Below are 11,979 nucleotides of genomic sequence, written 5' to 3'. Positions count from 1 at the left end.
TAGACGAATAAGTACTTGTTTCGACTGGATTTTCGAAAGAATTTAGGAGATAACTCTTTCGAAAAGTCGGTCGAAACAAGTGCTTATTCGCCTATTTCCCGACACGTAAATCGGAAAAGATATTTAATTCATTTTTACCCATTATAACGATGATTTTTCAAAAAAAGGGACGTCGCAATATCCTTATGAGATAACACTTTTAGAAATTCGGTCAAAACAAGTACTTATTCGCCTATTTTTCGCCACGTAACCGAAAAAGATTTTAACATCATTTTTACCCATCATAATGATATCTTTTCAAAAAAAGGACGTCACGATTATCCTTATGGGATAACTCTTTCGAAAACCCGGACGAAACAAGTACTTATTCGCCTATTTCCCGACACACAAACCAAAAAAGATATTTCACGTCATTTTTACCTATCATAACGATGATTTTTTAAAAAACGGACGTTGTAATTATTCTTATGGGATAACTCTTTTAAAAATTTGGTCGAAACAAGTATTTATTCACCTATTTTCCAACATGTAAACCGAAAAAGATTTTTAACGTCATTTTTACCCATCATAAATACTTACTCTGACCAGATTTTTAAAAGAGTTACCCGATAAGTACTTGTTCTAATCAGATTTTTGAAAGATTTTTAAAAAAAATATCGTTATGATTATTAAAAATTAGCACTAAATATCACTAAAATTTTATTCCATAAATATCTTTTACACTGTAAAGGATTGGATTTAGAATTAATAATTTTTATTATTACATATAGACAGAAAAGGGAAAAACAATCAAGAATTAACCATATATCCGACCCACATTTATAGACGTGGTTCTCTTATTTTCTGATAGCCAAATTTATTTGATTAAAATATGCCTTAAGAATACATAATTCTTAAGTCTAATGAGCAAAGAATACATAATTAAGTATAGAAATAATGGCACCAGAATGAAAAAAGAAAGGAAAATATAAAACTAAACTTTGGGATTTATATTTGAAAATGTTGTGATTTATATTCCATGAGAAAATGAGATGAATTTGAACCCATAATATTACAAAAATACGCCAACAGTCGCAATCGTTGTAACAAGATGGTTGCCATAACACTAAATATCGATTGAAATTAAAAGTGTTCATTCGGGTTTCGGATTGATATCAGACCAATTGATTCAGGTCGGTTTAAAATCGAGTTTTGTGCCCACATTGATTTTTACATAATTATAGATCAATTTTTAAGCAGGGTCAAATCGAGTTTGATTACAATATCGGGTGAACATTGGGTCATTAAGTTTATTTTGAACACCTCTAATCGAAAGCACAAGGTATTCCTTGAAAGTTGAAACACTCCATAACATGGATTTTTTACACAAGGTAAAATCGGTTCGTAATTTTTTTTTTCTAAAAAACTTTACAACACAGCCGATGAGATATGATGTGGTCTTGATTTTGCACCCTTTGGAGTTTCAACACATCAAGTGATTCAACTTAAACAAAACACTGATGCATTATATACTACAACACAGGTACTGCTAGTTCAGTAGTAAAAAGAATAAAGGAGTAAACTTTTGTAGTTACCCCTAATAATACCACAATCTTCACCATATGGACTAATGTTATTTCCTAAAATTTAATGCTACCAAAAATAATTAGTTAGAAAGCTATTTGCACAGAGGAAAATTACAAGGAGAAGTGCAGCTTCGAGGAAATTCGAGTTGAACCAATACGCTTATATCTGCAGTATGCGCCTTGTCCAACAACTCGTCGTACAAGCATGATTTATAACATGCCGATTACCAAATAGTGAAGATTCTCTCTCGAAACCGATATATTACACCTTCTGTACAGAGAAACTGCATCTCTAAGGGACGATAAAGTCTAAACGCAAAATTTTCCCGACAATAAACGAACTTTTATTTGAAGTAATCTTGCCGGATGATAGTGATAGAGTTTGGAGGCTGAATATCGTCCTCCCTTTGCTTCCAGAGCTCTCCATTGCTTTGAAGATGCCATGAGACTTTCGGAGAGAGTGGTGTGTATAGATCTGTACCATTGAAACAGAGATATTAAGGTTCCATGGCATTAAATTCTCGAAAAATGCTAAACAAATTACACGAAGGAAAAACACCAAGAACATCATCGGTTTAGAATTTAGATCATGATCATTAATCTACTAGCAGAATATACAAACAATGCAGACCTTTTATGTTATTAGAGAATAATCTACTTTCAAAACTGCAATGTTACATTCAAGCTCACCTATCTAAAGTCGAAACGTATTTCATATACAATAGTTTTGTGAGCATTCCCTGCTTTTAGCTATTTTATAGACTGTCTGTGCTCAAAACTAACATGGAGGACAAGACGAGAGAAGGCAAGAAAATAGCGCACGGCTAAGTTCAGAAATCTATATGAACAAGAAAGACTTTTGCAGTCAAGCCCAAGCCATTCTTCAAGCATTATTCTTTTGAGTTTTGACCAAGCTGGTTCACAACTTTCATCATACCGATTCTCATCAATTTTTTCATAATCTTTTCCATTGCTTTCCAAAATTCTTCCTAGGTTATAACTATGGGTGTTTCCAAGCTTGTTTTCATAAATTAAAATTATTATTATCCCCATTGATCAATTATGGAGTAATTATTAAATTGTAGACAGGTTAATAATTTCCATTGGCATTGTCATTTATAATAATTGTAGTAGAGCTCATTTTTTCTATTTATAAAGGCCCGTTTCCGGCCCTTTTATTGCCTGCTCCATTTTAATTGTAGTAGAGCCCTTTTTTGGCCCGTTCATTTTCAACCCGATCGTTATAAAACGGGCCGGATAAGGCCTCAAAATGGAAGCCTGGCCCGTTGAACACCCCTAGTTATAACACATCAGTTTCTGATAGATGGCATACTATAGATATAACGATCCACCAGAAAGAAACACTGCCTTGTCAAAAAGAGGATTTTCCCCACTCCACACATTTTCTGTTCTAGCTTTTAGCAGTTAATAACCAGATGAACACCGAAATAATCCCAGTAAACCTAAGAACTTCACTGTAGAAAGTAAACTATAGCATCAGATAAGGAAGATAAATTCATACCTGTAATAAAAGGCTGGTCAGGTTCTCTTGTACTATGTAAGATCGTCGTTCCTGACAGCACGGTGATAAATCCACAAAGCTCCGATGCTATATTACTTATACTTTGACCATAGTAGTCCTATAGATCAGCACAAAATCATAAATTAATGAAGATATTAATAGATATGTAAACAAACATGTCTGCGGGTACTTATATCCTAGTCATTAAGATTGCAAAGGACATACCTTGAACATTATTGCACTAGCAAGAATTGTAAAGGATGTGAAGAGTGCATAATAGATAGGAGACACCACTGCTGTATTGAATGTATCAAGCGCCTAAAAACATTTCCGTACAGCAAAAACAAGTTAACTAAAATGAAAAGCTGTTGGCTGTCTCAAAGTGAATCTAAAATCAAATTGAAGTGAATTATCATAATAGCTGATAGATGTCCCATTGTCAAAAACTTGCATCTGCGGTTGCAGAAAATGAGCACATAACGCTTTTCGTCGTATTTCCAATGTTTGTTTCCCCGTAAAAATATTTCAAGAGAAGCACAACAAACGAGCTAATAGTATAAGATACGCTTATATAAGATCAAAAAAAATTAACCAGGTTCAGTCAACAACTATAATAGGTGAACTCCAATATCACTACTTGTAAGGTTTACAACCCCAAGAAGTCCAATACAGGAGTACGCTTGAAAACAGAAAGTAGGTTCCAGAAATGATCACCTTGAGCAATTGCGTTAAAAAAAGGAAAATTTGATTTTAGAAGTCCTATCTTTTGACGATTCGCCAATAAGATACTCAACTTTAAATTAGTATCTAAAAGTCCCAACTCTGATCCCTATTTGATTTTAAAAGATCAAAAGATTTGCTACCTGCAATTTTTTTAAAAATTTTAAAAAACCACCCATCTCCTATATTCAGCCACCCTAACACCCACCCTGTCCTTGACTCTCCGGCCACCCTCCCCCTTAACCACCACCACCACAATAAACCATCAGCCCCTTATGAACCACCACTACCTAAATCCTTAACCCCTGAACAGCTGGCCTTCCACCGTGAAACCTGCCCACACCAACTTAAATCATTAACCACCGCAGCCCCTCCCTTTAAAGTTTGATTTCTAACCCCACCACCACTATTACAACCCTAATAGCAAACACCATAGTAGGGGAATGCGATGTGTATGGGGCGGAGTGGGCGTTGATCGCCAGTGCGAGTAGCGGAGTGGGGTTATGGTGTGGCTGGGGAAAGGGATGCAGAGTCTGGAGTCTGGATGGGTGTGGGTGTAGGTATTCAAATCAATCATGGTTGGTGAAGGGGCAGTTGGTCTGAGGTGGGGAGGGGTGGCTGGCCATAGTGGGGGATGGGGTTTGGGTTTTTTTTCTTTCTATAAATTATTTTAAAAGAAAATAAATAAAATAACATGGACCACTAATAGGTTGTCACGTGGTCATTTTTTTTACCTTTTCCTCATGTCACAATAAACCCAAGTCTCTTTTTGACAAACGAGGAGCAAGTTGGGAATTTTAAACATTGATCCAAAATTGGGACTTTTATTGGCAAATCGTCCAAAGTTTGGACTTTTAAAATCATTTTTTCCTTAAAAAAATATTGGAAAAATTACCATGAATAATACAACTTTTTGTTAAATTTCCCTACAATAATATGAACTTTTAATTAACCATGAATAATACCAACTTTGGGGGGTTTTTTTCATAGAATAATACGAACTTTAGTTTATTAACTAATTTACTAAATTTTGATTTTTAACATGTTAGGTATATTCTAAGGAAACACCCCCATAAGTTGGTATTATTCATGGTTAATCAAAAGTTGGTATTATTATAGGAAAATAAGCAAAAGGTTGTATTATTCCTGGTAATTTTTCCAAAAATATAAAAGAAACAAGAAGCTTTAACAATTAAAAAATCACAAATTAAGGGCCGTAAAAAGCAAAAAAAGAAAAAATAACTTTGAACTTTTAGCAAGAATGACACCAAGTATAAATACACCATTATTCCATTGTATCAGGTTCAAACCTCAGGGAACATAATAAAGTCATAAAACTACTAGTTTAACAAGGATCGTTTCGGAAGGTCAGCCATTATGCCAAACTATTGAAGACAAATCTAGCAACCTAATCAACCATTATCACACAACATAGAAGCTCAAAAAATGAAGAATTTTTATTCTTTGAGTACCCAATGTATACACCACGACATTAACACAAATGACCAAGCCTAGTTTCTTTTTAGTTTTCTTTAAGGAGCTTACATGAATTTAATAGCAAAATATGAAGATAAATGTGCAGATTATAGGGTTTTTGAAGAAATACCTACCATGTTGAGATAATTTAATTGAATAATGATACATGTAACTGAAACCATCGCAAAAATCCATGCTTGCAAGTACTTGAATTGATTTGCACCGTCCAGTGTAAGTTTTATCGCTATGCCAATGGCCTTCACACTCATTACCTGCAAAGCAGACAATATAGAAAACTTAGAAGACGTAGAAATAGACATAAGTTATAAACAACATAGTAGAAAACTAAAAAGTAACTCACAGTTAAAGATCCAATTATTGAGCAAATGCCAATATAAATCAATATATTGGTCTGGCCATATCGGGGAGCACAGTACAAGATCAATACCAACGCCACCGCCACAACTGATGCTGTATATAACAGAAATGCTGTGCGAACAAGCGAGTATGAAATTTAAGCATCCATTTTTACAGAATACAAGAGGAAAAGAGTAAAGTAAGTACATGACAATACCTGGTTGAACAGCCAATCCCCATATTTCATCAACAGACTCTATTGAACGTTCCCCTGGTGCATGAAGCACAATGATAGTGGACCCCACTATGCAAAGAAGACACCCAAGCATCCCCATCTTTTGTAGTTTTTCATCCAGTAAGAAATGGGCCAGCACCGCACTGCAACAATTCACAACATAGAATTGCAATAGTTCAAACACAACTTGAAAGAAAATAACTGTGGAAACAGAAATGTTCATAGTACAATAAAGTTAAACTTACCTAACAATTATACTTAGTGCACCGAGTGGTGTCACAAGCACAGCAGGCGCATAAATGTAAGCAACAAAGTTAGCAATTTCTCCAACAATCACTGTCCAAAATAAAACCCCAAAATGCGGAAATGAGATACTTTTATTCTGAAAGTAAATGTGTAATAGACTTAAATAGCCAACATTTAAGAATATACGTTTGCAAGCAAAATAGTAGCAAGTTGTAAGTATAATGTGCGGATGAAAATGGATGTGTAATACTGTAATTCACGATCAATAGAGGTTAGAAATACAAGTATTCAAGAGGCTTGCAATTTTCCCAAAATGAGTTTAGAACTCAACCTAGTGTGTATACAATATTTTGATATGCTTCTCAATTCTCTTCCTTATATGTAATACTCTCTCTCTTCAAGAATATACTCAATAACTAACTAATTCTATAATACCCATTAAACTCTTGTATCCAATATATGACAAAATGCGAAGTAATCAGCAACAGTCGGTTACATACCCATTGAATTATAATTATTGAGCAACATAACAAAATGATTAATCAACTTTCGATACCAAAAGAGCTAAAACTGATGACTAGCAATAGCATTTGATGTTTCCATGAATACCTCCATAAGAAATTAAAGTAGCAAGAAACTCACATTCATTACACAAAAAAAAAAAAAAAAAAAAAAAAAAAAAACTATTAAGACATGGCATAAATTCACAAATACTCGTGGAAAGTATAACCTCATCTGATTCCATGTCCATTGAGATTTATCTTACTCTTACAATAGTGAAAGAAAGATTGACCAAGAATGACAACTTGCATGTTTGAAACTCACATGTATGTTATTGATTATTGAATTTGATGATGGTGATGAGCTTACTCTATGCTTTAATTGGTGTAATAAGTCTGAAGTGCATGATTTTTATGCTACTTTGATTATATAAAAAGAGGAAGTTGAATATGAATCCTTGTTCATCTATATTCAATTTATGTATGTTAATAGTATGCTTTAGTGAGGAGATTAGGCTGGATTAATTCTAGGACTCTTGAAAAAGAGATTAGACAATTAGATGACTAATCTAATGATTCTTTTTCCATCCAAATCATTAATTCTCCTTTGGAATGATCTCTTCATTGCTCACTACATGCTATGACTGTGTTGGATCCTGCCCCTAGTGCTTTATCTTGATTGTTTTAATCATCATTTAACAAATTAGACTTCATATTGGCATTTTGTGTAATTAACTAACCAAAAGCCAATCTAGATTGCGGTCATGATCATTTGTCTCAAGGAGCTTTTAAAAGTCTATCCTCGTTTGTTCTATAACAATGGTAGTAGAGCCGACTTAGAGTGGTTGCCAACGGAGTGGTGGCATGGGTTAAGCCAATCATGACCAGCGTAGCTGTGACCAATGAGAATCCAACTCTGAGAGGTGGCCTGGGTTAAGCCAGCCGTGACTAACAAGGATGTTGGAAACTATGGAAATTCAGATGTAATAGAATGGCTTTGAGGCCATTACAATAATATTGGGACCTTGTCCACATCGGTTGTATGGGCAGCTAATATGAGGTTTATAGAGTAAATAAGCTTTCACCTACTAGGCTAATCTTTTGGGTTAGTTCTCTCGTTTGTTCTATAACACACTTCTAGAAAATAGTTTGTTAGGTGAAGATATAGAAGTTAAATTGTACCCTAAGACTCCTTAGATACAAATTAGCCATAGCATTTGAAGTTTCCAGGACTACTTTCACAACTAATCAAAGTAGCAAGAAACTCACATTCATCACAAGCATCACTATTTAAACTACATAGGACCAGTTTCACAAATACTCACGATTTACAAAAAATGTCACCTAATCCAATTGTCCATTCCCCGCAAATGGAGGTGCATTTGGAACTCAAATCATCAACATAAAAGAAAAAAAATCAGCAACTTATGTTCCACAATGCCACCACCATACCGACTTTTCATAAATACTCAACGGAACCCAAAAAAAAGAATGAACAACATTGCAGAACAAAAACTAAAAGTCAGAGACAGAAGTAGCTTACTAGTTCCCATTCCCACCCACCAAAGTGGCTCCATCAAGTACCCATACCCACCAACACCTTTAAAAGATCAAACAAAACACAATTAACTCAAAATACAAACATAATTAGGTGAATGCTTAAAAGGGTTATCATGAAATTGACTAATCAAATTGAAAAAAGAGAAATTTACCAGCTCGAGCGCCAGCAATGCCAGCACGTTTAAGACCCTTTTTCTTGATAATGAAACTGGAACCTATAAAAGCACTTGATACACATGCTAGTATCACCCCCTCCAAATTACCACTGTACATTCTTTTTTTACCCAGAAAAAATACCTCTATCACAATTTACAATACCAATAGCTCTTTACAACGATTATGATTTAGCATCTATCATAATCGTCTAAATGATAACCCTCAAAATGGAATTTTAAAAAAAAACCCAGATGCTAATTCAGCTTCTTAAACAATCTAACACCAGAAAAGCAACCCCAAATTATGCAAAATTGGGATTATGAAATTATTTTTTTTTTTTTTAAAAAAAGAAGATATCTATCAATCTAACACCAGAAAATCAACCCCAAATTATGCAAAATTACAATTATGGATATTCCGAACGATGAAACCCCAGATGTTATTTCAGCTTCTCTATCAATCTAACACCAGCGAAGCAACCCTAATTATGCAAAATTGGAATAACTGAAATTCCGATCAATTCTGACACACCCAACTCCAGTAATTGCAAGAAAATAAAGATAATTAACTATTCCTTCCAGGGCAAAACTTGAAATCGAATTAACCCAGAAGGAAATGAAAGAAACTATTCCTAATCTCAACTCTAGGTCGTTAAGGATTTGGGATCTTGTTTTCGGGTTGGTGACGTAATAGTAAGATAAAAGGCAGTAATTGGAGGAACGGGACGAAATTTCCTAAATTAAAAAGCGATTTGAATCTCATCTGCCAGTCTAATTTGCCCAATTCAAGCCATGAATGCGTTCAAATTCTGATATGGACCCATAAGCCAATAGATGTGCGTATTTGTGTTAAAGTATTACTGGCTTATTGGCGTGATGGCATCGGCCATTAAGCGTAGATTATGTCATTACTAAGTGTCGCTATTTCTACAAAGGGAATATAAAAGTTTATAAGGGTTCAGCCGTTCAAGTAATACAGCAAGGATGATCCCGGTCACAACAAATAACGGAATTATTATTTTTTTTTTATTGGTTTGTTGGTTTTTCGATCTGGTGAACAAACGTTCTCTAAATAATTACTTTTTCTATAAGAATAAAATTTGATCGAAATTAGTATTTAATTTAATAAAAAATTTAATATTTTGTATACCATATGAAAAAGTTAAAATCTCGAACATGCGGATTAAAAATAATTATTTACCACGTGGAAAAATTAGAACCTTAGAGCATGAGCAATGGGCTTACCCATATTGAAATGAGAAAGCAAATGAGGAAAATTTGAAATCTTTAAGTTAAAAAATCAAAAAAATAAACCAAATAATTCAACTTTCAAATTTATTCCAAAAGTAAGCGTGAAATTCTCCAACCTAAAATTTGGGGCTGTTCGTAGTTAGTAACTGTGAACAGCCCCAAACCTCAGATTTGAGAATTTCACGCTTATTTTTAAAATAAGTTTGAAAGTTGAATTATTTAGTTCATTTTTTTTGACTTAAAAGATTTCAAATTTTCGCATATAAGTATACTAACCCATTGCCAATACTGTACTCATATTTAGGTATACACATTAAATGGGTATACTCAAAAGTAGAAAAAGGTGGAATATTGCATAGAAAGAGATGTTGGAAGACATTCCTTGCTTGCCACATATCAATTTCTGATGTATTTGAATTTAAGTTGTTATTTTTTGTTTTAATTTTAGTTTTTTTTGCCAATTTTTTTAAAATAAAAATAATAAAAAAAAAGAACACCATCAATCGTCATATTTTTTTTACACTTTATAAATTGACACCAAATTTGCTATATTTTTATAATACCCAAAAATCTCTAATTTTAATACTTCCTCAGTTCTATTATACTTGCTACATTTAATTTTTACGCGATTAAATGTGTTATTTTATTCATTTATATGTCGAATTATACACATCTTAAAATTATAAAAAGTTAATATTACGAAGGTATGTGATTAGACGATTCAAACAAGATCCCACTTGACTATATTTTTACTTACATATTAGCCGAAATATATAACATAAGCTTGAACGATGAATAGTGCCTAAAACCGAAATGTAGCAAGTATTTCAGAACGGAGAAAGTATTTCTTTTCATTTTTCTCTAATTTTTGTTTTCTTTTTCAAGCTTTGGATAATAATTATCCTTATTAGGGATTTATTTAATTGAAACGTAATTTTAATTTAATTATCTTATTTATTTAATTGAAAAATAAATTTAATTTAATTGTTATATGAATATCTTTTTTTTAACTATTAATAAAAATTTATGTATATCATTAAAAATAAAGACATGAATAATGAATAATGAATAATGTGATTATAAAAGAGAAAATAAAGATGAGTCGTGTTTGGGAAATATTTGGGAAACGCACCATTACATAAAAGTTACTAAAATATGGGAATGTAAATGGAAAAAGTTAGCGGAAAATTATGTGAGTCGATAAATTGGACTGCTGCTTAATTATGTTTAGGGGATCATTAATGGGGTGAATAATGATCATTAACTATCAGCTTTTTATCGGTACATCAAAAAATGGTGTATTTAGTTTCATCAGCTTCATATTTCTGTACTTTTTTTTATTTATGATGATAATCTAAATTCTAGTTGTGCTTTTTGTATTGATATTTTACCGTCAAAGATCATCTAATTTATCATTATTATTTTTTTTATTCTAGAATATTTATAATGTTTGACTTTTTCACGCTTTTCAATGTAATAATTGAATTCTTAATCTATCTGATTATGTATATTAAAAAATTATAAAAATTTGATATTAAATAGACTCTATATTTAGACAAATTAAACAAGATTTCAGTTAATTACGTTTTAACTTATAGATTAAAAATTAATCACAAATTAAGATTGATAAATAATTTGTGAAATATTTTAAATGTTGGAAGTTATTTTGAAATGGAGAGAGTATATTATTTTAAAACATCCATTATCATTAATAATCTCATATCAATCAATTGAGACATTATATTTAAAACGAATTTAATAAAATCAATTTAATAAGGCAATCAACAAGAATATGATGCCAGAGAAGAACAAACTGCCATTTTCATTTGACTGACTTGAAGAACTTGATTTTTCTGTACTTTTCTGTATTTATATGAAAATGTGTTGCTTGTTAATAAAATGTTATTAAAAGAATATTATTAAATTAACATGTTATAATAAAAGACTCGATTATTAAATTAGATTATAATGTTAATACAATAGTATTATAACACCAATTAACTAATTAAAATAACAATTACAATAAATGACTAGCTAGCTAACGATCCACTTTTAAAACATTTGATTTGCAACCCCCAACCCGCCGCCCCCCCCCCCCCCCCAACGACTGACATGACTCCCTTCTCACCCGCAAAAATATTTACACTATGTTTGAATAAAATTTTAGGAGGAAAAAGAAAGGAAAAGAAAAGAGGAGAAGGGAAAAGAAGGAGAAGGATTAGTGATAGATAAAGAAATCGAAGGAAAATACAAGGAAAAATACAGTACATAGGTCTAAATAAATTAAATATTGTCAATAATATTCCCGTTCAAATTCCTCCCTTTTCTTTTCCTCTAAATCCCTCTATCCAAACATAGTGTTAATAATCTGCAATCAATCTGACCACATCCA

The 11,979-nt window shown here is 32.5% G+C and overlaps 1 protein-coding gene across 1 annotated transcript; it reads right to left on the bottom strand.

Moving 5' to 3' along the window:
* Positions 1-1,422: 1,422 nt before the first annotated feature.
* LOC130828311 (probable magnesium transporter NIPA6) lies at positions 1,423-9,341 on the bottom strand. The gene is made up of 9 exons (XM_057694226.1): positions 8,334-9,341; positions 8,165-8,221; positions 6,121-6,211; positions 5,858-6,018; positions 5,645-5,772; positions 5,418-5,555; positions 3,313-3,405; positions 3,088-3,205; positions 1,423-2,040 (listed from the first exon to the last, which is right to left on the bottom strand). The coding sequence occupies exons 1-9, from the start codon at positions 8,452-8,454 to the stop codon at positions 1,910-1,912; spliced, it is 1,038 nt and encodes a 345-aa protein (XP_057550209.1). The 5' UTR covers positions 8,455-9,341; the 3' UTR covers positions 1,423-1,909.
* Positions 9,342-11,979: the final 2,638 nt, after the last annotated feature.

This window comes from Amaranthus tricolor, chromosome 12 (genome assembly GCF_026212465.1).
Source record: "Amaranthus tricolor cultivar Red isolate AtriRed21 chromosome 12, ASM2621246v1, whole genome shotgun sequence".
NCBI lineage: Eukaryota > Viridiplantae > Streptophyta > Magnoliopsida > Caryophyllales > Amaranthaceae > Amaranthus > Amaranthus tricolor.
The sequence above is the reverse complement of the archived record's forward strand: the minus strand, read 5'-3'. Positions and strand labels throughout refer to the sequence as shown.

Excerpts from the sequence above, each read along its gene's own strand:
- LOC130828311 (XM_057694226.1), bottom strand. The coding sequence starts at position 8,454 with ATGTACAGTGGTAATTTGGAGGGGGTGATACTAGCATGTGTATCAAGT. Across the intron at positions 6,019-6,120 it reads GCACTAAGTATAATTGTTAG|TGCGGTGCTGGCCCATTTCT; the intron begins GTAAGTTTAACT and ends GAATTGTTGCAG. Across the intron at positions 2,041-3,087 it reads TGACCAGCCTTTTATTACAG|ATCTATACACACCACTCTCT; the intron begins GTATGAATTTAT and ends TCAATGGTACAG.